Consider the following 27,957-nt stretch of genomic DNA (forward strand, 5'->3'; position numbering starts at 1 on the left):
TGCTCCCTGGCCTGGCCACTGCCTGCCCAGCAGCAGATGCCCGTTTCTCACCCTTTTAAAATAAAACACTAGACGTCTGTCACTGCGCTGAGTTTCAGTTTAATCCAGTTAAAAACTAATCAATACAAAGTATTGAGTGGGGCTTTTTTCTACATATATTGCACTGAAAAATATGAATTTGTACACCACTGACTAAATCTTACCCCTTCATCCTCCTAGTGAAATCCCAGCCAAGTACAAAACCAAATCTTTGCATCTTTGTCTTGGAACTGGTGCCTGTACGAAGTTACATTCCATTCTCTTGTAATCACCTCCTAAATGAAAAGTAGAGTACAGGTCAAAGCGCTGGTGCCCAAGGTATTCCAGTCCCTTGTTTCTGTGATTATAGCTTTCTATTTCCTGACTTCGCTGTAAGTGAAGGATTTTTAACTTTTAATAGCTCCTGAGAAATCAGTACCATGGCAGAAACATGCTTTAAGTGAATAATACAACATTTTAGTCTCTTTTATGAAAGAGAGAACCTAATTAAAAGAAGAAATCATCATTGAAAACAAGACATTTAAAAAGCATCAAATCAGTTAAACATTTCATGTGTAGGTGTGACTTTAACACACTGCATGACCTCTGTGGCAGATGTTCCTTACAGTGAGATAACTCTTAGTTAAACTGTATTTCAGAATGAATCCACAAAACTAGTTTGACTATTGTGCTCAACCAGAGACATATTTTAGCTTGGGCCTGAAGAATGATGTCCTTCCTTCACAAAGGAGGACTAGATAGGCAGTATCAGGTCAAGCTTGGCTGCTGATAGAGCAGACCTGATGGACCATCTTATGAGAGAATGTCTACTCAGTTCTCGCTCTCTATGCAGACCTGTGGAAGAGGTAACAATGCATACAAAATTTTGAATTGAGCAAACAAGCCCGAAGCTGTAATTTGGGCTCTCATCTCAAAAACATCTAGGCAGCAAAATTAAAGTCTATTCAGTTAGGAGTTAAGTAACTTAAGTGGTATTGAGGACTAAGGCGTTGACTTTCACATAATTTAGGGCAAATAGTTGGACTAGAACTTGGATTATTGTTAGAGATGAATCCAATCAACAATTCTAAAGTTTAAAAAATGGACTGCTTCTACTTCTAAAAAATGAGCAAAAAGACTACAGCATATTGTTAAAATGCAAGCCTACTACTAAAATTAACACTGACAAGAACATTTCTGAACATTTAGGTACCAGATAGCAGTTGAAGGAAAGGTGCGCATTGCTTTATGCTGAATGCACCTCTGTGGTTAGTTGAAATGTAAAACTAGAAACTCTCTTACTAACTCATGGAATGACAAATGAAAGCTCTGGCTTCTCCTAAGCAGCTGCTTCAATCACCACTGACACTCACAACACTGCAGCAAGCAGATGAGTTCAGCATCCATCTTACAATGGCTCTTGACAAAGCTCTCTGGATGTTTCAAAGTAAACAGGGTAAGGGGGATATAATGCTCTTCTCCTATATCAGGGAGATTCAGGTTTTTACAATGGAAATGTAACAGATACTATGCTGAAATCAAAGCCTGAGCTGTGGCAAGTGCTTGGTAGGATATACCGCATTATATATGCGTTTGCTTATGAGGCAGATGTAATATGAAGGAATAACTTGTATGGTAGAAATGTTTTCAGATCAAAGTTTTTAGTCCTTGATTCTCTACAAACAGCTGTGGCTGTATCATTCTTCCTTTGTAAACTTCCATGTGGGACAGGAAGAAAAAATTCCCTTCATCTTTTCCATGATGTTTGAATAACTCACCCTTTGTTTTCCTTCCTTGCTCTGCTCCTAACTGTCAGGCTACAACCCCAAAGCCAGGACTCTGCACTGAGAAGCGCTGTTACTCCGGATGTAGCTGTAACTATATCTGGGCCTCTTAGCAAACAGATAAAGTTGTTGAAAGGTATTTCAGTCTTCTGACAAAGACATAATTAAACTGATGCTCGAATTACATTACATGGAAGTAACAAACAGTGGAGATGGTGTTTTGTTTGTTTTTTAAGCTAAATTAATGTGAACTACTTGCAAATAGAGCAACAGCAAAAAAGGTAAAGTCTAATTGCTTGAGTGGTATAAATAAAGGAAATGTGACATGACAATTAAGATGAAACAGATAAAGAAACCTAATCTATTCCAGCAGTGAGTTCTATTACATTGTGTGAAAAACAAGAATGTGCTCAATCCTGATGGAAGTATTAAATGTGTAGGGAATATGACTAGCCTCTATCAGTTACAACTCTTTAGTGAGAAACTTCTCAAATGCCAATAAAAAATGTTAGTAATTGCTGCCCATCTCTTTTGAGTTTGCTTAAAATGTTTGTCTTATTCTGAAAGGAACATCTCTCCATAACTTCCATAATACAGGCTTGGCCTCTGCTTCTTTGCTCAAAACCCAAATGATCTCTTTGACTGACACTTGCTGTTAACAGGAAGGGAATTCAAAGGGTGCTTGCTAAGGTGTGTGTACATCAGTTCAAAGCCAGCATTATACAATCAAAACAATCCATGTTTAAAAAAACAAAAAAACAGTTTACACCTTAGGGTAGTCTCAATAGATGACAAGCAAGGACAATCACATAGCTTTTCAACATTATAGTAAAACCCCCAGGTAAATCAATTTTTGCAGTGGTTTTGTAGTGGTGTAATGTCTTTTTTTTGAAAAATTCTGGCTTACAATATGAGGGAGCTATCCTGGTTCAATACCAAAATCATACAATCTAGTAGCACCCTTGTTTCTGGACATTTCATAAACTAACTGCTTAAAGACTAATAAGCGTTAATAGTGAGTCTTAAGTCAAAAATTCATGTCTGAGAAGAGCTTTTTTGAAGCACATGGTGCATTCTGAAAAAATCTGGTATTATCATAGGAGGTAGGATCTTCTGTACAGAAGAAGACAGTGAGTCTTGTTCTGTTTTGCACAATATTTCCATCAACAAACTTATTTAATAGCATGCAAAAGTTTGAGATCAGCTGGCACCTGATGAAAGAAACAGGGACAAAAGCACTGTCCCAAGAGCCAGTTCAGTATACAACTGCTACACAGAATTAATCTTAACAAGGACAGTTCAGACCAATACACCCAAAGTTGAGTATTTCTTTTGAAGGCTTACAGTGAAATTTTCAGGCTTCTGTAAACATGAAAAATTCAGTATTCCATGCATTTTTGTGGTGGTTGGATTTTAGAAAGTGCAAATTTTCTAAAGGTTAGGCGTAAGAAGTTTGACTTTTATTTGGTCTCAAGAAAGTAGTTGGTAGTACTGGAAATGGTAGACCTTCACCTATGGTCTCTGTTTCTCCCTACTTTGCTTCTCAGCATTTCTGGAAGGAGTTTCTACATAAAACAAGATCTAGCTTGATATTCAGGCCAGTTCCTGTTTCTTCTCTGAAAAGATTCTGATTTGTGCCTGAACACACAATGGCAGGCATCTCATTTTTTCTAAAATAAGAATGCAACAGCTCTCTTGGCTGCAAAAACCTTTAAAATTAATAGTTTCCTTAATTACCTCCTCCACTGTATCCTCTAACGGATCCCATTGTTGCCTTTCTCACTGATGGATTGGAAAGAATTAGTTTAATTTATGATTCAAGTCTGATTGACATTTAATCTCTAACATTCCTAATGACTTTATAATCTGGGGAAGAAAACGGAGTTTGTTTCACTGATTATTTTTCCCCTCCCTCCCTTTTACCCTCCCCCAAAATAATAAAGATGCTATAAAGTTGAGGCACAAGTGGTTAAGGGTGAACTTGATCAGTTCTAGCAGCTGGTTCTTGAACATGCCCTGGGGGCAAAGGCTGATCATCTCCTGCAGGATGTTTTGGTGCATCTCCAACTTTGTGCTCCCCAGCTGTAAAACAAGAATAAAACTACTTACAACTTTTCAATTAAATTGGCCCCATATGATGAAAGTATCAAAGAAAATTTTTCTAATATTGTAACAATCAAATAAAGCCTTTTATTTCTGTTTGTAAATGGAAGCTAGAATTTTGTATGTCACAATAAAATCAGATTGTAATTTTGCAGTCTATTGTGTAATCTCAATATTCAGAGTTTACTCTTAAATAGCTAGTTGTTTCTATTTTCTGTAAAGTGCTTTTATTTGCATAACACATTGGCTTTTGGGAGATTAATTTGTTATTTCTAAAACATTACGTATTTATGAAACCTTCATTTCCAACGTTGGAAGCTTGGGAAAAAATATAAATGACTTGTTCCTATATTTTACCCACCATGGCATTGACAATCCTTACAATTTTCTCCTTTTGCCTACCTTGGAATAAGGGTAATTTTCATAGTTTGGATTTACTTAATTCAGTGAATGAGTACTGATGAGTTCTGGCTAATGCAATGAAAGCTTAGGATACCTAAATAAATGTCTTTGCAAAAAGTTTTTACATAAAATAATACATGTATTAAGAACAGTATCTGTTACAATGCTGCCACTTTTATAAGATGTATCGCTACAGCAAGTCCCTGGGCATCTGCTATTACACAGTGAAATGTTAATGACATGGAGGGGAGGGGAGGAGAGGCTCTCATAACTAAGGGTCATAAATTGAAGTTGGACACAGGCAGCTTTGAAGCAAGTCAAGATAAAATGAAATTGGTACTCAAATTTGGTTATTTCTTGCTCTGCTCACAAAACTGAATAACTTAGGGGTAGAATTTCAGGGTATTCAGCCAAGTGAGCTGTAATCACTGAATATATCATTTGAGGTTTTAAATCTCACTGGCCCTGCAGGACCAGTTAAGACCTTCTGGTATTCAAAAGGCTATCTGGATATAGCCTAAAGCCTTATGTTTGAGATGACTTAAATACTTGAGCTGTACTTACAATGTTAACATATGAACACGGAAGCCAAAAAAGTGTTATTTTCAACCTTTCTCGAGGGGGAGGAAAAGGTTAGGATGCATATGAAAGCAGAGGATAAGAAGTGTTAAAATATACCTGACCACTTCCTTTAGTCATCCATGATTTTATGCAATGATTTATTATGACTTTATCATCCTCTATAGGTGTTGAAGTAATTGGTTGCTCATGCTATCTAAAACTTGTCATGTCATATTGTGCCCAACTGCAGATAAGTTGACCACAGAAGATAGACAGATTGAAAGCATTTAAATGTTTTGATTTTTTTTTCCCCTGCAGGCTTAGCCTGGGATTGCAATTCTGGATTACAATCTCAAATTTCAGGAGCTAGCAGAATAGCAGGCAGCTTTCATCTAGCTGCCTAACTACAGATAGCCATGAAATGATAGCTGCGTCAACATCAGTCCTTGTGTAGACATCTAAGATCAATAGCAGGGAGGTACAACAATCAGTGAAACTTAAATTGCTGTAACTTCACATTCTTGCATGCTGTAATATACTTCATTTGAGTAGCATACACAAGGCAAACTACCTTTAACACACCTATTTCTGCACTGGTAATGCAACTAGGGGATATCAGACAGACCTGCTTGTTTTCACGTCCCTATTCTCCTCTGCACACTCAAATATTAGTTATCCTAGATAATGTTATTTTTAGGCTAACAGGCAAAACACTCCAATGAACTGCAATCCTTCCTCTCTGTCCATTTGATGCTGTTAATTAAAACTGCTGTAAAGCAGTTTCCCTCTTAAAGACAGTTGAATGAATCTCCCTATGCAGATCATTAAAACTACAGTATACTAAGTTTCAACAGAAAATATATTTTCTTACTGACTCTTATATTGGAGATCTTAAATTTTGTCTATCTACGTAGAAAGATACATACGGGGCTGCAACTTCAGTTCTCCAGCTGGTCCTGCAGGTGGATTTCCTTGCTGTAGTTTCTTTTGTTCCATCTGCTTTACAACCTGGTGAAAAATACAAAAACACAGTTTAAGAACTTCACTCTGTGACATCACTTTCTCTGATGTGACATAAGTGAATACACTTAAAAGAAATATGCGCAGTCATTATGTAAAATCTTGGTTAATGGGCAAACTACTGAGGTGAGACACTTGCACTGTTTCATAGAATCACAGTATGGTTTCGTCTGGAAGGGATTTTAAAGATCATCTAATTCCAACCCCTCTTCCACGGGCAGGGATGCCTTCCCCTAGACCAGACTGCTCAAAGCACCATCCAGCCTGGCCTTAAACACAGGAATGGGGCATCCACAGCTTCTCTGGGTAACCTGTTCAAGTGCCTCACCACCCTTACAGTAAAGAATTTCTTCGCAATATCTCATCTAAATCTACCCTTTTTTTCAGTTTAAACCATTATTCCTCATCCTATGAGGACATGCCCTGACAGAGAGTCCCTTTCCTGCTTTCTTGTAGGCCCCCTTTAGGTACTAGAAGGCTATACTGAGGTGTCCCTGGAGCCACCTCTTCTCCAAGCTGAACAATCCCAACTCCCTCAGCCTATCTTCATAGGAAAAGTGCTCCAGCCCTTCGATTATCTTTGCAGCTCTCCACTGCACTTGTTCTAATACATCCATATCCTTCTTGTGCTGAGGGCCTCAGAGCTGGATGCAGTACTGTAGGTGGGGTCTCACAACAGCAGAGTCGAGGGGAAGAATCCCCTCCCTTGTCCTGCTGCCCATGTTGCTTTTGATGCAGCCCAGGATGTGGTTGGCTTCCTGGGCTGCAAGCACACATTGCTGGCTCATGTCGAGCTTCTCCTCAACCAACACCCCCAGGTCCTTCTCCCCAGGGCTGCTCTCAATCCATTCTCTGCCTAGCCTGCACTTGTGCTTAGGATTGCCCCAGCCCAGATGCAGGACCTTGCACCTGGCCTTGCTGAACTTCATGAAGCTTGCACAGGTCCACCTCTCAAGCTTGTCAAGGTCCCTCTGGATAGCATCCTTTCCTTCCTGCCTGAGCAAGTGACTGTTTAGTCTATTATTTCAACTTACAGCAAACTAAAACTATGATGTACTGCAATACCAGTGTTACTTACAATTCAGCTGAGATTCATATGAGAAATCAATGTAAAGGATGCTCCAGAGCTGGGGATTGTCACTACCTGTTACAGCTTCTGTATAAGGATAAAGAAAAAGGGGAAAAAACACTGTTCTCCTAAGTGTACCTGCTGAAGCTCTTGTTTCTGAGCCTGAAGCTGGTCATGTTGCCTCTGTAGCTCTTCCTTCTGTTTCTGAAGATCTTCTGCCTTCTTTCTAAGTTCATCTTCCTGCTGAGAAATATGACTTTCAAATTCCTTCAGCTCATCCTCAGTGAAGAGCTGCTGTTGATCTAGTGTCTGCAAGATAATACAAACAAACATGAATACCTAGGCAGGAATGCATATCTATTTTGATTATGTTATCACTGAAATTATTAGCTGAATTGTACAGTTCACTGGATGTCACTAAATGACAACGCAAAGGGTTAGTATGCTTACTCAAACAGTAAATTGCTACTTCTCAGCTATTTTCCTAGCAAAACTCTACGACATATTTAGAGTTAGGAGAAAAAAATCATCTTGCTTCCAGCTGAGCTCTAGTCCTCCCTCAGAATTGATTTGTATCTTAAATGTCCATTTTATGTTTGAAAAAGCAAGTGGAAAAAGATATTTTAGACTCCACGAGGTGGCGCAAGACTTTTTGTCTGTGGACCACAAAGTTTACATCTGCGTTAAATTAGTGTGTTAAATTTTGTACATTACATTTTGCTAAGGCATTTAACCACACACGCATACCAAAACAAGACTGAAAAAAGGCAAAGGTCATAGACATGCCATTTGGTTTCCTGGTTAGAGTGATGGTAATAATGCAGTACGTTGCACTTGGAACACATTCTCATTACCTCCCAGCTATCTGGCTCCAAAAATTCTTTTTTCTCTGTAGCTCGCAGGAACTCTTCCAAAGTCACTAGTCGGTCCTTGTTGATGTCAACCTATTAGAAGAAAAAAATCATACTCAACCTAAAGGATGAGTTATGCTGGAGACAACATTTAAAACAATTATGTAAATACCTTCAAATACAACCATTTTATTTTTAAACTGTCCAATTTTCAAATGAATGCCTGCAACAACTTCTAAAAACTTTTCTCACACGCTCATGTAGTTTAATAAAAATGGAAGTAAGAAAATCTTACTTTACTTCAAAATTGATTGGAAATATATGTGTGGTTGTAGCCCCAGCACTAATAGCAGGATGTCTTTTTTTTTTGAGAAAAATGGTTTGTAGCTTTCTGGTAATAATTTTTTGATTCTGAGTCAGAGTAATCTCCACTGTTGGACAGGGAAACAACAATGAAAAAAAGTGTCAAACATTTAAGGGTAAGGGAGGAAATTCCTCCCTTCACGAGTAATGGGAGTCCAGGCTTGCTCCATTCCTCAGCCTTAAGGAATACAGTTGAATAGAGAAAAAATACAAGTGGAAAAAACGGTGCTTCAAAACATCCTTTTCCCTTTCCTCTGTTTCCTGAGCATTTAAAAAAAGAGAACCAACACTGGTATTCACTGCCATAAGTAATGCCTTTAGTTCTCAGGCCTCTTCTGAAGGGACAAAGGCCAGCCATGTGAAAGAAGGTATGGCTTTACTTATTTTTCCCACAAAATCTTACCCTATTGCTAGGTGTAAGAGCACATTTAGAGTGTTTGCTGTTTGAGAAAATTCACAAGGAATTTCTATTCTAATTTACTGGTTATCTGCAAAAGATGCAAGCTACAGCACAATTTCTCCTCTGGAACTTCTTAAATAAAAATAAATCTAATCTGCAAGCATTTACATCAATATCTAGGCATAGGACTTGAGAACTGTAGCTTTGTGAATCCTAGCAACAATAGTGTCATGTCCTTGCACTGTACTTAGACAACCTGTCACATCAGGAGGACTCTATTTCTTCAATGTAGCAGGAAAACAGCAGCTCTATTAAATGTTAGTTCGTACCTCATTCATTACGTGTTCTCTCATTCTCAGCCTCTCTTCTTCCATTTCGACCATGTCATCCTCTTCATTTTTCGGGTCATAAACTTTTTCTAGCTGAAATTCAAATTTATCAAATATTATTTTGGAGAAAGAGCTGCTCATTCAAATCACTGAGCATGGAACAGTGGTGTGAGACACTGCTGAAAATGTGAGTTCACCATTTTTCAAGTGTCTATATAGGTATAAATCTCCTCTTTTATGACAGTATTTAAGCAACAAGTAAGCCTACTTATTTTTAAATTACAACATTGTAAAATGCTGGGACATACTGGTCAAAAAGACTGCCATATAGTAATATTGAAAGGGATTATGGCAAAGTACTGTTAGAAATCTGTATTTTCAAATTTCACATCTTCTACAATTTACAGTAGTTTGAATTTCAGCTTGTATATACAGTGTATAGTATACTTACTCCCTGATTTGTGAAAAATCTCTTGAACTAGTTAGTTGCAGCTATAATAATGGATCTCTGAATGGGAAGTTGTGGAGTTTTTTTCCTGCTACAACATGACAGAACCTACTGAAAAAACTAAGCCAAGGACCTTTTTTCACTCATTGCTCCTGCAGCTCCAAATTAGCTAGACAGAAATGCTGTGAAATCCCGGTAGCCACTTCTGCAGTGCGCAACATGTCCACTGTATGCATGCATCTGATGAGGCAAATGAATTCATTTCAACTTTGTCAAAAATTTCAGCTTAAGTATTTAAGTTTGTGACCCTCTTTCTCTCTATAGGCTTATGACTAGCACTGAGTGCACACAGCTACTCAGCTTCAGAACCTCTACCAGGCTACACCCAGCCAAAGCAGGTGTGTAGTTCAGCACTGCAAACTGTACAGGTACAGCTTTTCTGCAGATTAATTATGAAATCTCATAATTAACAAGCTTGTAGCAGAGGAATACATGAGCAATACATCTCTGGTGTCTTGAGTTTTTTCTTTGAACTACTTTATTTTCCCTGCTCATATGTTTTTACAATTCTGTAGAAACATGTAGGGTTCATACGTTTCAACATGAATATCCAAAGCCCTCATATATACTTGGGGAAAATACAGACATTCTTGCAAGCATTTTTTGAAACAAGTAAAGTTTTTGTGCTGTTTTTTTTACCTCTTTAGTAAACAGGGCTTCTAATTCTTGCTCATCCAGGAAGCCATCATTATTGACATCTAAAATAAGAAGTGTTGAAAATACAAACTGAGTTATGTAGTAATACATCTAATAGTTCTCCATGGATTTGAATATGTATCACCATACACATCCCATATAGATTAAAAACCACATTTAACAAGATGCTGTTTTCGTATGTCAGTTTCTCTCTTCAGGTTTTTATCAGGCATTGGTTGAATTGTATTGCCAGTTTTGGTTACCTGACTGTTTGTTAACCACTGGTTAGATAAGTCTGGCACATTCTCCCTAGTTGTTAGATTAGGGAACTGAAATAGGTCACAGCAGGACTGCAACCAGTGTAATTGCCAGAAAATATTGCTGAGAACAACTTGTCCCAATTTAACAACTACATTGGTAGACAGATCCAGGAATAACATAAGTCAGTAGATAAACATTGTTAACCAGCAGTAGGACTCTCCAAAAAAACAACAAAATGCTGTGCAAAATTTATATAAATATATATAATGTATAAATTTATATAAATGTGCAGTGCTTAAGAAAAGATCACTGTAAAGTTAGTTTTGATGAACATTTTTGATGAAAGAGAATACTTGGCAACAATCCACCTTGTATGCTATGTTCTACTCTGAATAGCTATATTGTTACTGCTATCTGAAATTGAAAGGGAATGTCTACTTCAAATAAGTGCTATAATGCAATATTTTTGTGCAATTGCTTTGAAGTTTTTGATACACTCAGCTTTAAGGCAAAAGATTATTTTGGTTACTGCTGTTTTAGTAAGACTTGCATAAAATAGTTACCAAAATTTTTCAGAAATCTACATTTCAAGATCCCTTCCTAGAGAGAAGGAATAATGTTTAATATCTAAATATAATAAATATATAAATAAAACAAGATAAAAGGTTAGACTCAAGCTAGAACATTCCTTCAATTAATTTATCATTGGCATTAGTCAAATTCTTTGTACTGTTCAACCCTTAAGTCCAGTGCCAGGTGGGTTCTGCTTAAGGATACTTTATTATGAAGCATTTAACAATGTCAGAATATAAGGTTACGTATTTATATAATCATATTTAAAGCAAAACGCCTATTGAGATGCATACTTGTCTCTCCTATTATTTCATCGTTCTAATTGCAGACTGCTCAGAAATGTAGAGCAAGGGAGTATCAAGGGAGAGTTTGGAGTTGTTTTTTTAGGAAGTCTTGAAACTTCTTAAGAGGCTTGGCGGTTCTATGACCATTCCAAAGATAAGGGGTGTCTGGCACTTATCTGCTGAGGTGTTGAGAAAGTGGGGTTTTCCCCAAACACCTCTGAAGACTTATTCCTAGCGCATGGTGTGTGAACAACGTTATAGTTATGGACAGACGTGTGAATACCCAGAATTCCCTGAGCAACTACTTCTGGTTATTTGCTCTCTGCTTTTATGAGTACTTCAAAATTTCATTTTCAGTGTTTAGACCCCACTTGACTCCACAGTAAACTTTCAAACAGTAACATAGCTGTCTTCTCTATGCATTTTGGACTCTTTCAAATTGCTTGAGTTTTAAGACTTCTTAGCATAATACAAACATGCTGGATAAATGTCTTCAGCAGAATATAACAGTGACAACATTTGCTAATTAAATTAAACTAAAGCAAACCTCTTACCATGTAATTTGAAGAATGTTTTGGGGTCAAATTCATTAGGATCTAGTCCATCTGCTTCTTCCCATACCTCTTTCAGTTGATCTTTGCTTCCCTGTAGATTGGTTACAAAGAGAACTATTCAAAAGATGATTAAGTGTAATTTTACTGCCTTAACTTTGCATTACAGTTTCTCTGAAAGGCTTTTTTTTTCCCCGACTAGTCATGTTCCAAATAGAATCAATGGAACTTACTTCAATTTCTTTTTACACGGGTCACATACTTCCTTTAGACAGAAAGGCCCAGGGATAGAGGGAGTGTCAAGAAAATGCATATTCTGTGGAAAGGAATGCCTGTATAATCAGCCATGGCCACACAGACTTATCTGCAAACAACAGCTCAAGGGAGTTCAATCGGTTTCCCATTTCTAGAGAAAATGGTGCTCTGAGTTAGTTCCTTGCAGGCCAAGTATATCATGAAGGCATTCCTACTGTTTTGAATACCCTTCTTGCCTCTTCCTTGTAAATTTTAGCTTCTTTGTAAGTAATAATTCTGCCAGCAAATACACTACCTATACAGGAAAAAAAGACGAGTATATATAGTGGGTTTTCTAATGTTCTCTCAGCGCTCTTCCCACATTCTGCTCCCACATCAATAAGAAGCAAATCCTGAGAATAAACAGAATATACCCTTCCCTTTATTAGTTTTTTCTTACTGGAAAGGAAAGTTTCCTTACAAATATGTAAGGACAGACTGTAGCCTTACAGGATGGTGAACTTTAGGGTGATCTCCATGTTTTTTTTTCATCTCTTCAAATTTGGATTCTTCTCGCTGCCTCTTTTCTTCATCCAGTGTTTTTAAATACTCTCTCCTCTCGTGTTCTTTCATCATCTCATATTTCTTAAATTCTTCATGGCGGGTTTTATCATAATTCTCCAGGTCACTTGTAGCCTAAAAATATAGATACGTACACATGATTATGCCACATAATTACGTTAACACATTATACATGATTATGTAAAAACCCTGCATTGTTCAGGTCTAGGGACAAGGCTGGTAATATTGCCGTTTCCCTTTTAAACACAAGGTAGACTAGTCTGTGGTCCCCTTTCACACGACAGTGATACATAAACATCTCTCTTCACTCCCTCTATTACTTTCACAGCATTTAATTTGCAAAGGTTCAACTGCTTAGAAAACTTTTGCATAAGAATGTATCAAGGTGTCCTTTCTCATCAATTAATAGTAAATTAACTCAAGTTAAGTAGGTGCTAATTAAGCATGGATTCAGATAGTATCATTAAGTCCTTGTTTACTGCAGCATAAGAACATTTGTAGCTTACCCTAGAGCTTAATGAAAACAGTGCCTCCGTTAATAATGGGAGTTACTATGCAGTAATTTATTACAGATTAAATCAACAAAGCCATTTATATAGAGAAAGGTGTGAGGGGAGAACTTCTGACAAGTACTTGTATGGGATTTAGAGTTGCACTATTTTCAGATAGGTCAAGGTATTAAAGGATATTGTGGTATTCCGGTGCTTTTCAAAGTTATGTTCATACCTGATATTGTCTGTCCACTATTTACATTTCAATTTTCAGATTCACTGTACCTTTTCAAAAACAATTCTAAAACAAAGAACACCTCCCCCGCAAATACCCTTTACACTCTGTCAGTATCTTAGCCGATGAGAGAAGACAAGATAAATGATATAAGTGAAATAACTGTCCTGCGGAGCATATGCTTCTCCTAACCAGCTAGGATTTCTCCAGAAGTGATGCTCAGAAATGGTAAGAAATATATTTAGAAATAAATATATAAAAATAATTTTACAGAAAACTGAGGTGAAATTCTCTAAGGACAAAAAAATCCACAAAAAGTGTGGAAAGTTTAAAATACCTCATTTTTTGAAAAAAATCAAGTTTACTTCGAAAATATAAAAATGCTGTTTCCATCTTAGACACATATTGTTCTCTAAAGTATGTCTTTTTTTCCCCTTGGGAAACATTTTTTCCCAGCAGTTGAAAAAAGCTATGCTATGCTTAGCTTAACTGCACCTCCTTAATAAACATGGACAGCAAAAAAAGTGCCTGTTATTGATACTGAATCTGCTAATTGGACATCAAATTCCACGCCCAGTATATGCAACTTCTAATATTGGTATTTTAAATTCTGTTCTCCTGTAGTCTTTGACATTGGCATAACAGATCCCCAAATTCAAATGGCTAATTTAGGGATGACTATGTCACTCTGTGAGACATCTGTATCATTTAGAAATAGAAATCAGAAAATACACTTGAGAAAAATATGCCCCTACCAAAACTGTGCTAATTCAACTGCTCCCAGAATGTCATGTTTTATTCCCAAAGTTGTTTGTACAGGCACATGAATGCAAATCCTGTTAAGATGCCACCCCAAAATTTAGGCTTTTTAGTGTAATGTACACTGACAATAGTTTTCAAGAGTGCAATGGAGACAACTGGCTTTTCTCTGAAACTGAAAACTGCATATCACCTTTACCAAAAAAAAAGCAGTAGATAAAGAAGGGTTTGCCTTTACCAGATGAAAAAACATATAATACCAATAAAAAACAGCCCAGAGTAGTTGATATCTAGCACTTACTGCTTTGATCAGCATATCTAAGTCTTTAGGCTCAAATGTGTCAGGATTCTGATGGTTCAGGTGCTCAAACTGTTTAAGGAGAGCCTGATGGTCTATGCCAGTGTCTGAAAGAACACAGTACAAATGTAAAATGTTAAAATAAGGTTGAAAGCAAACAAGATCAGGAAGTTAAATACATTCATGCAGGAGCTTGTGCCTTGTGAGTACCTCAGGCTCCCTGAGGACTGAATTTTTGCATTATCAAAGGAAACTATAGTAACGCTTACAAAGCAGCTTTACCTGAAGGAAATCAGCACACTTGACAGCAATTTGCACTGTATTCATTCTAGTGTGTCAGGTGTTGCCTTCCACACAATAATTTAACATAATGGTTTGTGTTCACAGAATCATCTAGGTTGGAAGAGACCTCCAAGATCACCTAGTCCAACCTCTGACCTAACACTACCAAGTCCTCCACTAAACCATATCACTAAAATTCCAGCAAGAAAATGTGCAATCAATATGAGCTTCATAGAGACAGACATTCTATTCTTCTCTTTGTATAAATGAGATAGCTGTGATGCTGCATGTAACTTCAACTAACAACTTGCATCTTTCTCCTGAACTGGGAAAATTCTGACTCTTCTATTGCCCTGCGCATTTTGCAAATGACTTATTGTATGTACATTGTTGGCCAGATATATGATTTAAAATTATATCAAGTCTGATAGGCAGAAATTCAAATTTAATTTGCGCGAAAGAAGTGCAAGACGGTGGAGAGTCAAGTTCTGTGTCTAAAAGCTGCAAACATTTTCTCCTTCCTTATGAGAGGGACTATACCCAATAATGTAAATACTACAATGCACTAACAACAAAATACACTTCTATGATGACAAGCTTCTCTAGCTGCTACCATGGTTTCTAACTGGTAAAGCTAGATAATAATGCTATCTTAAGCAGCATATATTTTGATCTGGGCAACAATGTTGACAAGCTTTTACCAGACGTCTTAGTAAAGAATATTTGTTTTCTAAAAAAAATGGAAAATATCATTTTGAACTTGTTATCCCTTGGTAAACTATTTCTCTCACACTCAGTGCTGTATTTGTATTATCATAAAACAGCAAACGCTGGCTGGGGCATATTTCAAACATCATTCCTCCCTGGTGAGATCATATTTTTTCTGAAATACATGCAACTTAGCCTGTTTATGAAACACTTTTTGGAAGTGTAGTTTTAAGTTGTTTTTTTTAAATTAGAAAAGCCCCCAAACCTGTTTTCCTTCATTCCTTACAAAGACGGAGAAACAACTCATTCTGTTTGACAGCATTTGCTTGCCACATTACTGTAATATCTAAGAGTTGACCTTGGATAAAGTCACCCAACCCCTAATATCCTTGCGTCCTGTACTGGTCAGTTCAGCAGAATCTTGGTGCAAATGTTTTAAAATACATCTGGATCAAGACACAACATAGACAGAACATACGTTCAAGTCTTGTGACTTTTTTTAACCTGATCCATCTGAGAAGAAAGTAGTTTTTTGTATTTTAACAGATAGAAGACTAAGATATTACATGGTATTATATGGAGAAGATTTTGCATAGGTATACAGATACAGCTGTATTTTATAAATAATCTGACCATGCAGTTATACGTGATGTGAAGTAGTTGCTGACAGGGCCCACTACAAACTTCATGAAATATTTTCCCATTCCTGTTCTTTCACACTAGTAGTCATATGAATATTTTGAACTGGTATAATCTGTTCTTATTCTTTCTAAATGTAAGCTCTCTCACGGCAACAGAATGTATTTATATGCTTGATCTGCTGTAGGAAAAAACTTTTTCTAAAGCATGCTCTGCTAGTCACTGTTGATTTATGGAAATAGAGAGGGCTAGAACTAACTAGTTGATTAAATCACTAAAAAATAAATCAAAGTATACAGTTACTACTAATACAACTAGGTATCATGAGCTGCTGTCAACTAGCTCACCGTGAGTGTCAACATGATGTTGCTGGACTGCTCGCTTGCAATAGGAGTACGAGACCAAGCTCTCGGCAGCTAAAAGACCACCTGAGAAGGACAACGCACGGGGTCTGACAGGTACGCAAGGCAATGCACTGGCTCCTGTGGAGGTCTGGTCTGCACTGTCTAGCTACTGGTGGACTGCACTCTCTGGACTAGAACTTCCAGGAAGAGAAAACAAAGGACAGAAAGGTGATCTTGAAGCTCTCACCAAACTCTGTATCATTATTCATTAATTGACAGCCGCACCAAAAATTAACAAAAAAATTAACAAAAATTAACAGCCGCACCAAAAAAATTCATTGGAAAGGTAGCAGTATACTAAAAATGCCTTCTTTCCCAAATTAATCTGATTTTTTTCCTGACATCCCCATAGACACAAATTTGTATACACATACTTCTTCGGCCTATCTACCACCTCTAAATTTGGCTTAATGGAATTAGCCTAGAAGACAGATCCTTTTTCTTGGAGTACTTTAAATTGATATATTACCTATTCCATTTAGTGGGATCCCTTCCTCCAACATGACAATGTTTTTAATGAGCAAGAAAATAATCTGCATAGGCAAATTAAGTCCTATTTACTCAAGCTTTGTTGTGAAAAACAGTTTTGGATACAAGATCATGCAATCCATTATTATGACCTTTATTTAAGGGCAACTAATTATCTTTAAAAAGTAACACCTAATAAGCATCTTAGATTTAGTTGTAAATGAAAATTTTAAAAATTCTTCAGCAATAAATGAAAAGGGATAGCACCATTTCCCAAACAAACACACACCAATCAGATTCTTCAGAAACCTGTATACTTTATTCTTTCAGAGACATTGCATATGTTTAAGCAATTTCATTAGCAAGTAAAAAAAATTATCATTTTTTCACCCCAAATGTTCTTCTTTCATCCAAAACCTTAAAGTTTCCTCAAAAACAAGAAAAATCATCTTCTGAATTTAAATGTTTAACGTCTGTTATAAACCTGTACTATAGTTCTTATTGGTGGAAAGGGGATTTAAAGAGAAAATGAAAACTTAGTGTTAACTGACTATAAAAATCATTCTCCACCCTGCAAAAACATGAAACATTGTCTTGTATTCAGAAACAGTCTAGTTAGTATATGTTGCTAGTTCTCAGTGAGTAATCTATAAATTGATGTGCTACAAAAACAAAAAGAAAAGATTGAGAAAGGATTAGAAGTACCTGAAAAATCCACTGCCAGAATCAAGTTGTTATTTATAAAATAGATGGCTTTTTTCTCCAGTTTCCTATAAAGATGTATATTTACTGTCCCTTGGCCTGGTCAGAAAGGACACTCTTACTTTCAGATTATGGTTGTTACTTTGCCAACAAAGAAAGAATAGCTGTTACATTCTGGGCACCTGTCCAATGCAACCCCATCTGTTAACTCACCTAATTAAATTTTGTATTCTTACCTTGAACAGAATCCATTTTAGCTTTAATTAACATTCTTAATCTTGCCACCTCTTGTCGTTTTAGTTCATCCAGCCGTGTTCTCACATGGTGGCTTACTAAATCAAGTTCTCTACTTAGTTTTCCACTCTGTCAAAAAAAAAAGTTATCTATAAAAACTAGAAGAAAGTAGCCTTTACAATTCCCATTAGAGATAAGCTGCAAGACAGCAGACTACTGTCAGTCTTTGCCAATACTGTAGCCCATACTATTAAAATCTCAAATTCTTTTCAAAGAGCATATTCAATTTTTTTAAGCTTATAGTTGTAGAAACAGAGGATCCCAGAAGCCTTCTGAGAAGAGAATTGCTAAACATCTTGCTCCCCTAAAGAGCATAAGTGTGACCTTGCAGCAGCAATACCTCATGAAGTTACAGAAGTGACAAATTGCTTGATCAAATGTTCTCAAATTAGTTCAAAAGGGCTGTGAGATAACCACACAATGCTGTGTTCCCCATACATTTGATGACAGCTGAAAGACTTGGGAAAAGATACAAGCACAATGACAGCCGTCAGCATGTACTGCAAGAATATTTATCAGTCTCTGCAAATGGTTAGTAACCTTCAAGAGTTACACTAGATGTAGCACAGAAGAAAGAGGAGTCAAGTACTGCCAATGGCATCATGAGAAATTAAAAGAAATGCAGAAAGCAGTCCTCTCTGTCTATCACTTCAGACTATTTCCTACCTGTCCCTTGCAGAATTTCTAGCTCAGAAAGGGGAAAGTAGAGCAACCACCACCTAGAGCCAGAAACTGAAACATAGAAGACAAAAATGAACTGGGGTTTTGGAGAGAGTGCTATTTGGATTGGCACAGAAGAAAGGACAGCAGTGGAGAATGCCAGAAGTCTGTTATTCTGGACTTTACACACAATGACTTTACTTCTAGTACAACTCCTCAACTTCCCCAGACTTCAAAATCAGACTTTCCTGTAATTCTCTTCCATGTTTTCATATTAATTAGTGATACACTATCTTAATCTCAGAAGACATATAAATCCTTATGTCTGAATTAGTGTTCCAAATTGCTCAGCAGGAAAAAGCAAATGAGAGCTAGGCTTGCAGCTGTTTTGAGGTACATGAACATACATCATGGATGGAGTCTGAAACTGTATTTTTAGTGGATAGGCAGAAAGCAGAAACCATGCATTCAAGTATAGATTTTGTTTTATGCTAAGGGATATTCTTGAAGGAATAGAAGACGTGCTGTCCCTTTACTAAAGGGAAAGCTCTAGCAAGAGTTGAATACCTAGGTAAATGAAAAATGAGAGGAAATTTAAGCTCACAAAAACTAAGAGGAGTATGAAGGAAAAAACGAAGATAGATTACAACATCTGTCTTGCACAGTTTATGATTATGGATTTAATTAGACTCACTTAACATTATGTACCTACCTTTATTTCTTCTATGTCAGCAGTCTGGAGTTTTTCCCTGAAATGCTTATCTGTTTCCAAGACATCTATTACTTGCCTGAGATATTCATCATAATAAAGCCCTGTATCCTTCAAAAAAGAACGTTACATTTAGAAAAGAATACGCTACCACATATTTTACTTCATTTAAATACAATTATTAAACTGAAATCCAATTCTCAGCAACACAGGGATTACGCTGTCTTAAATATCTTCCATTTTTCTGATCTGTATCATTGCCCTATAGCAACTTACTCTCACGATTCATTTGTCAGTAACTGACAACAAAGAGGAGGAAGGTATTTAAGAATCCATGTCATATGCAAGCATCTGTCATGTTAATATAGTGTTGTTTTGTTTTTTTAAACAGTGCAATTACTTCATTACATGATTTCAATAGCAGTTCAGAATAGTGCCTATGCTTTCCCCTCAGATGCAAAAGAAAGTAGAGACTATTTGCTGCATTTCCTAGAAATCTTTCTACAAAGACAGCCACCCCCAGTCTGCCAGAAGCAACGACCAGAAGTTTTACTTGGCTTTAATCAGCGTATCTTTCAAAAAATAAGCAGATATGTCTGGGAAACATTTAACACAAGTATGAGATTACTGAAACTGCACAGCTGAGAGCAGATGAACCAGAGCTACAACCAGGACCTAACCTATTAGGTAAAGTTTACACTAGGTCAGTTCACGTTCCTGTGGCATATGCTATATTCTCTTTATGCATTTTCCTGTGATGCTGTGGTGCAAATGAAACACACTCAATAAGGCCAATCCAGTGGAAATACAACTGCTAGACTCAATAATTCCATTTTGGAAAAAAAAATCTGCTTCAACAAGAGATTATTTGGCTTTCATGGAACAACATTATTGTTCAGCTATTAAAAGCTGATACTGGAGATTTGTTTCTTGAAAAAAAAATCTGCAAGTACATTACTTTAGTACATTACAAAGTACTTTAGCAAGTACAAGATCTCCAATGTGTTTTCATTCAACATGCTTGTAGCACTTACAAACACAGTATGTCTGTTGTTGAAAAAACTTCGTACTTGTAAAAGCTAACTGTATTCCCCTGATCAAACATTTTCCTGTTCTATTTGAAGCACTGAACTGGAAACATTGAATGGAATTTCCTAAGCCACCACTTTGAAAGAAGTCTCTGTGGAAAAATAAGCAGTGCTTCCTGTTGTAAACTGGGGGATTCATTCACTTTGCTACCTCACCTTTAGCAGCTCACAGAAAATAACTAAGAAAAGAGAACAAATTTAAATGGAGCCCCACTACAGCAGACGGTAGACTGTTTGAAAATATCAGCTAATATTCATTTCTTTCCTGCATATAGCTCCAGTAAAAAAATCTAAATTTCAAGACAGAGGGCTTCTATAACCAGATTACTAACAATTAGTAAAAACTACTTAATTAGATTAATTTCATTATACTTACTGGATTTTCTATCTTCTCTCCATCTACATGGCCTTCTCCTTTGACTTTTGTCTTATCTATGTCTATAGGTACAGCTTCCAAAGCCACTAAGAGACATGTCATCAGCAAAATACATTGCTGGGGCAGGAGAGATTGCCTCTTCATCTGAAACAAGACCAAGTCACAAAAATAACGTAAGTGACGTTATCATACTGTACTGATTAGAATTCTTTGACATTCCTACATAGACACCTACAATAACCTATAGTTATTATATATATTATACTATATAATAACATATAGTTATTATAACAACCTTCACGTGTTCTACTGCTCTCAGGGAACACTGGAACTCAAAGAATTAAATACAGAGTTAATTGTTGATATGCTTTATTCATAAAAGTAGTACATGAAAGAAGAAAAATTAAGAAAAGGGAAATACAGAGATGATATTCTCTTTTATTGGAGACTAGGCAATAGCTGAAGGTAAAAAATACACCTACTTATCCATCTTTTGTTTTATAGGCTTGAGAATGACACGGATTCTCTGAAACTCTTTTATTAATCACATCCTCAGCAAAAAGAATAATGGATTCTGTTCAGTTATAGCAAATACCTGTTACTTTCAATTTTAAAAAAACAACTAACATCTGATCACTACCAGATGGGATGGCAGGAGCTATTGTTGCTGCCCCGTTGAGTGTATTGGATTCAATGTCAGCACTTGTCAGATCCCCACTAGAAAGTCAGATTAACTTGGCTTAGGTCGTTCCTAGGGACTTCTAAGGACATGTAAATTGTAGAGATGGGGATCACCAGTTCAAGATGAGGGGAGCACACTTAAGTTCTGAGGACTTCTTCCCCTTGCTGCTCAAGAAAACTGATATATAACGTGGTCAAACTGAACTGAAACTAAGGAATAAGCAAATACGTTGGTCTGACAACCCTCGTATGAGGGATCAGTAACCTCTAGCAGAGACTTAGGATGGGCAACTGGAACTGTATTATCTTAAACTACAGTAGTCACAGAGCTTACGCAACAAAAGCCTTAATCAGACTGAATGCCACTGGATCTGCTGGCTTTCAGTGGGATTCGTGCTCATGGGCAATTTGGATTTCTTTGAAAATACCAGTCTTTGTAATTTCATGCTGTTATACGTAATTGGAGAGATTGGATGATACCACAAATTGTTTTTGATATCTAGTTGATGTGATACGCTGCTCTGGAAAAAAAGGCTATCTACTGCCCATCGAGCAATTTTGTTTCAGGTTGTGTACTGGATGTTTGTATTGTCACCATGTTGATACAACAGGCAAAAATAAATAAATACAAATCCGCAAGTACCATAAAGAATTAAAAGCAGAGAAGGCAAAGTAGATAAACAAAAACATCTCTATCATCACAGCTGACTTTACAGACTACTTTGCCTAACACAGGATTTCCAGTAGCACTTTGAGGAACCCACCTGTTTATACCACCTGTGCTGTAATGAGTAAATTGGCAATACATTTATTAAAATAAAAAGTAATTACCTAGTGAAGACAGTTACTGTATTTAGGTATCTCATACTCCAAGACTATAAAAAATATCAAAACTTACCTCTATAAAAGCAGGTGACTAAGACAAGTCAACCTTTAGACAGTCACAGTGACAGTCCAAACTGACTCACTGAACACGCTACTCTGATGTGTATTAGAAAAGAGAAACCAGGCCTCTTGCAAAGTCAGCTGTAGGAGAAAACAGCATGATTCTCAAATTCAGCTACTAGAGAGAAGTGATGAGAGGCAGGATGAGAGAAAAACGGGGTACTGTTTTTTGTTCCAGTAAGTACTTTGTTATTAAGAGTTCACCTGAGGCCCAGCCTGTTATCAGCTACCTTCAGCAGTTCCTGACTTTTGAGAAACCCATTCCAACATGCCCATCCCTTTCCAGGCATTTTAGAGTAGATCTAAAGATGACTGATGCTGACTCAACGATGGGGTTTCCTCTGTAAGGACCAGGAGCCACCAAGTCAACAGCCAATCGCAGTGCTGCAGAAGGGGAGCAATGTCAATTTGGGCACTGCCATCAGTGGTACATGAAGCACAGCAAAGATGTTCCTGCTCAGCCACAGGGGCCTTGCTTTAGCCTATTGTTACTGCTATTCTTCCTGCTGCTATTTCATAGTTTAAGAGAAATTTAAGTTCTACCAGCTGACTTTAATAATTCAATGGTTACTATCTTAAAGATAGACAGAGCTATTGTTACGATTTTCATTTGGAAATTAAGTGATTCTAGTAAAAGACACGTAGCCTACCAAGATTGAAAGGTAGCAAAACTCTAGTCTGCTTGCATCACAAACAAGAAAACTCATCTTTCCAAATTAACTAAGTTCTAAAATGATAAAGACATAAACATTTATACTCGTAACAAATAGAGAGAACTAACAATAAATGTAGTGCTCCAGAACTGACAAATACTGTAGTTTACAAACAAAGCCAATATTTGGGAGGAAAACCAAGTAAAAACTTCTCTGAGTAGGAAGCATTTAAAGAAAAAAAAAACTCTTAGTGAGAGCTAAAAGAATGAGGTAGTCAGCAGGAAAAAGAGCCACCAATGTACTTGTCTGAACAGAAAAAATACAACTGGAAAAGACAAGAAGTAGGATGTCTGCCAGCAACCTTGATCTTGCTCCCACTAAATTCAATCACAAATTCCTATCAACTCCAGTGGAAAAGAATCGGACATTTGGATCATGAACAGCTATGAGCTTTGAAAGATAAGTACAAAACGCAGCTTCTAAAGCTTTACTTACTACTTCCAGCCACATTAACACAGGCAACAAAGCATGGCATTAGCACACCTATTTTACACAGCTGTCGGGTGATTATAATACATTTACTTTTTTTTTTTTTACACAAAATTTACTTTTCATTCACCTAACAACTCTTGCCCAGAAAACAGCATAGTTCTGGTACTGATGTCTCCGTTGCTTTCCTAGCAAAGCAACAAATAGGTTTTAAGAAGCAAATGTCCAACATCTGAGATAGGCAAACACATACAGTGCTAGCAGCGTACAGCGTCTGCACATCTAGAAACTCAGCAGATAAGCGCTGTAAACATTACATTGCATGTTTGCACTTGCCACACCAGTGTATACACCATGATGGGTAATGTAATCTTAAATTCAGATCTGCAGAATAAGCCTACCTATTCACGAAATTTGCTGCATGCCTGCTGTATCTGATATGGAAGTAATTAAACCTGTGAGAAACGGCGCATACATAGAAGATGATTGCAATATTCTCTACAGTCACAGCTGTACTATGGCTTCTTATTTTAATGTTGTATTGTTGGAAATGTCAACAATCTTCATAGGAAGTGCTGCTTTAAAAAAAACACAATAAATGGATACAATAATCCATTGATCCCATCCACTGATCCTCGTGTTTCTAAGAATATTCTAAACTCAGTACTAGAATATTATTATATTACAAATATATCTGAACGAGACAAAGCACTCCTAGCAGTTTGAGCTAGCTGTCACCTGAGTGATATACCTGCACATACAATTTCACAGCTTACAGAATGTTTAATTCCATGTATTTTTTCTATTTCTTTAAAAATTATTTGAAAATTTATATAGCGATTAGCTCATAAAATCATAAAAAATGTACTTTAAATGTTTGAAATAGGCATAAAGTGACTATTCTTCTGCCACATTTTCTGTTTGGAGATACCTGAAACATCAACGTTATCATGTTCTTTCTGGGAAGCTTGCTGTGCAGGTACTATAAGCTACCATACCTCAGCCAAAGATAAAAGCTAATGAATCTATAGATAATGCATCTTTTTCCACAATGTCTTTCCATAAGTTAAACTGGTATTAACACAGATAAAATGTGGAAACAGTTTTGAGAAGCAAGTGGAAAAGTTCCTTTCAGCTCAAGAGGCTAAGCTAAAACTCTGGCTGTGGTGCAGATGTCCTTTTGTTGGGTTACCAGACCTCTAGATCTAGATTTCTCCTTGAAAACATGCGCAGAAAGTAACATGAAAAGTGAAGTGTCTACAATCCGCAGTAATTTTCCAAGTTACCGTTCAAAATACAAAACCAGCTGCATACCTTTCTTCCTAAATGCATTTAATCCTTTTAAAAATTAGTATGTAATCATTTTCCATCACTCCTCTTTCAGTAAAAGTCCCACCCACACAAGGCAGCAACAGTTTTCCTTTCACTATCCTTCACGTACTTCTATTCTGTCAAAGTTGTCCATTAATCCCATGATTCAGATGTTCCTCCTTTTTTCTAGCCCTCATCAGCAGTATCCCACAGGTTTCAATCTGGACATCCTGTCCTAATCTTCTGTTAGAGTACATCCCACTTGGTTCTCTGCACCAGGACGCGCTCCTTGTTTTTTCAAGGAGCTTTTTAAGGTTGTGTATAAATATGACATTATTTAAACAATATCATTTAAGTACATATAAAGACAGTGGAATCCTTCCTTCTCACCATGCTTACTTAAATTTTTTTCTTTTGACTCTTGTATTTATTTTTCTCACTTCTCAACAAAGTTTTCCTGCTTCATCGTTTTTACATTTAGAAGTTGGCTGATAGAACAGCTTCTTTTTTCAGCTTCTCAGAAAAGACAGCATGCCTCAGCTGTGTGTAGTACAACATTTCCTGACAGAACCTATTTTTTTAAAAAAAAATACTGTTCAGCTGTTTTATTAAATGAGTCACTGAAATGCTGGGAGATCCTATGTAGTAACAACATATGAATGTTCAAGTGAGAAAGAACCACATACTGTTTTCAATTTAACTATAGTTTTCTCTCCAGAAGTAAGGATGGCACAGAAGCAAAACATATACAGACTGCTCCTACACATGCTTAGATCTGTCAGAAGTAAAGCCTGAGAGGACAACTGTTTTTAATTCTAGGGGCAATATATTTAAAAACCTGTGTGCACGCAAATACACATGCATATTTATATAATACTCGTCTCCAAGAAACTAACATCATTGTTTTAGAAAAATAAATATCAGTGTCTATAAAGCTATCTTACAAACTGAAGAATACTTAGTATTAGTCTTGTTTTTAAAACTTGGTTCATTTTATCAATTCTTTACAGTAAAGTTGTCTCAGAAAAAAAGATTTCTGAAGCTAACATGCAAGCATAAACTTGTATTGAATTCAGTGCACATCTGATAAAAATTCTGATCGACTTAAAAGGCATATTAAAAAAACCACTATGAAATGTAGCTTCCTATAGTACAACTTCACATATAGAACAAATACGACAGCAAACCTGGAATCTCACAAACTCATTTTGGATAAGTCCAAGCAGCAATTTTGTTAGTGCTGGCACAAAAACCAACCTCATTTCAAACATGTTACCACCTGCAACAGAAATATTGCTTGTAAAAGTTTGCTTTTACTCTAACCTCAAATCAAAAATTATTTCAGTTATTCTATGTGATGACCCACTAGTACACATTTTGCTCTAGACAGCAAGAAATGACCACACTAAAGTAAACCTTGATTGCATCAGGACCTCAATAGCCTTTTTTTCCCCCTTCGGTAAGAAAACAGAATATAGCCAACAAGAACAAATTTACATCTAACAAAACGGAGCCAGGTTAAAAAATATTTGGGCACTTAATGGTAGTTGCCTAATGAGATTTATTTGCATAATCTACTTCACATTGATTTCTACACTTTTAGAAACACAAATGTGCAAAGATATCTCACTCATTTTATAAAGAACATGAAGCATGAGAAATGGAATCACAAAAATAGACTATACATTGCCTGAATTATCTATGAAGACAAATATTTACAACTGTACAGCTGTTCTAATAAGATGCTATTTCTTTCATTCTTCCAACTGCCAAACCATGCATACTGCAGAAGAACAAGAACTGTTCCTGTTGAAATTAACGTGAAATTTGCCTGTAATTTACTTTGATTTGGGTTAAGCACCTGGCAGTGGTTTTAGCTACAGATAAGCATAACCCCATGTGGAAGGCGTGCGTCTGGTACGCATCTTACAGGAGCTTCACAGAGATCTCTTCTGCTTACTGAGCAAACGAATAGACGAGAGCACAATAATTCACTAGATAAGCACCACTGTTGCACAGGCATTCAAATCAAGGCAACGCTGATATAGGCTTTCAAGTTAACAGTACAGGATTTTATCTTTCTTTTTTAAAACATGTTTGTTTAGTCAGTATATCACTATAAGTATAGGTCAATATTTTCACACCTCTGATATTTGAGTCAATATTATAATATTTTACATTTTTTGTTACCTCAGAGAACTACCGTGCTCCCTTTCATGATTACAGTTTAAGTTACGTACACATTGCTTGGGGGCAGCTTTTGAAATAAAACTTTTAAATACGTTTAAAGTGGATCGCAAGCTTATGTTCAGCAACACCGCCATTGCTACACAGCCAAGTTACGGAAACTTTTTCCGACTCTTATTCAAAAACAATCTGTTGCTGTTGTTGCTGAGTTTCTATTTCCTCAATGGGCTTTTCTGAATACGCCAAAATAATCACCTGCCAACTTGCATTAGAGCATCAAGCCACATGCAAGTTTACATCGGGTGTCTATGCCAGATGCCTTCTCATCTAATCACGAAGTTTTAAGCAGACCAATGGCCAGTATTAGTTTGAAACTTTGCGTTATCTCCCATTTTAATGTCAATTAACGTGGTTAGAAGCAAATGAGACTCACACTGCTCCCAGCTGCAGCACCCTGAGGCCCCGCGAAGCCCAACAGACCCCCAACAAGCCCAAGGCCGAGCTCGCCCCCGGGGGTACCGCTGCCCCACTCCGGGGGCCGCGATGCTGACCTCGGGAACGCGGGGCGTTGCTTCCCCGCGGCACGCGTCGCCCCTCAGGCACCGGGGGCTGTTTCAGGAGGCCGGGGGAAGGAGCCCTTCAACTCACGCGGCCCGGCGGAGCCGAGGGCGGCCGGGGGCCCCTCAGCGACCCCGCCAGGCGCCAGGAGCCCCCGGCCTGGCCCGGCCCGACAGGAGGCGCGGCCGTTACCCGCCGCTGCCCCTGACAGGAGCCGCACCGCGCCAAGGCCCCCGCCCGCTCCAACCCCCCGGTACCTCGCGGGGCCCGGCGGCGGCACAGCGGCCGCTGCTTCTGCGGTGCGCGGGGGGGGGTCCCGGGGGGCTCCTCAGGGGCTGCGGGACGCGGCGAGGCCCGGTACGACGCGGCGCGGCACGGCGCGGTGCGGTGTGGCGGCCCAACGGCGCTCCGGCGGCCCCGGCTCCCGTTGCCATAGGCACAAGTCCCGCCCCTCGGGGCGCCGCGATTGGCCGGGCCTGACCCCGGCGCGG

At 37.7% G+C, this 27,957-nt stretch overlaps 1 protein-coding gene across 3 annotated transcripts; it reads right to left on the reverse strand.

Moving 5' to 3' along the window:
• Positions 1 to 83: 83 nt before the first annotated feature.
• On the reverse strand, positions 84 to 27,939 carry NUCB2 (nucleobindin 2). Of its 3 annotated transcripts, none has more exons than XM_040557781.1 (13): positions 27,724 to 27,939; positions 20,643 to 20,786; positions 19,182 to 19,289; positions 17,752 to 17,878; positions 14,316 to 14,419; positions 12,458 to 12,643; positions 11,717 to 11,807; positions 10,048 to 10,106; positions 8,901 to 8,993; positions 7,812 to 7,901; positions 7,096 to 7,266; positions 5,795 to 5,876; positions 84 to 3,884 (listed from the first exon to the last, which is right to left on the reverse strand). In XM_040557781.1, the coding sequence occupies exons 1-13, from the start codon at positions 27,898 to 27,900 to the stop codon at positions 3,772 to 3,774; spliced, it is 1,545 nt and encodes a 514-aa protein (XP_040413715.1). In that variant the 5' UTR covers positions 27,901 to 27,939; the 3' UTR covers positions 84 to 3,771. The 3 variants fall into 3 exon arrangements, with proteins under 3 accessions (XP_040413715.1, XP_040413716.1, XP_040413717.1); XM_040557782.1 differs by lacking the exon at positions 27,724 to 27,939 and adding an exon at positions 27,342 to 27,687; XM_040557783.1 differs by lacking the exon at positions 27,724 to 27,939 and adding an exon at positions 27,460 to 27,477.
• Positions 27,940 to 27,957: the final 18 nt, after the last annotated feature.

Source organism: Cygnus olor, chromosome 5, assembly GCF_009769625.2.
Source record: "Cygnus olor isolate bCygOlo1 chromosome 5, bCygOlo1.pri.v2, whole genome shotgun sequence".
Taxonomy (NCBI): Eukaryota; Metazoa; Chordata; class Aves; order Anseriformes; family Anatidae; genus Cygnus; species Cygnus olor.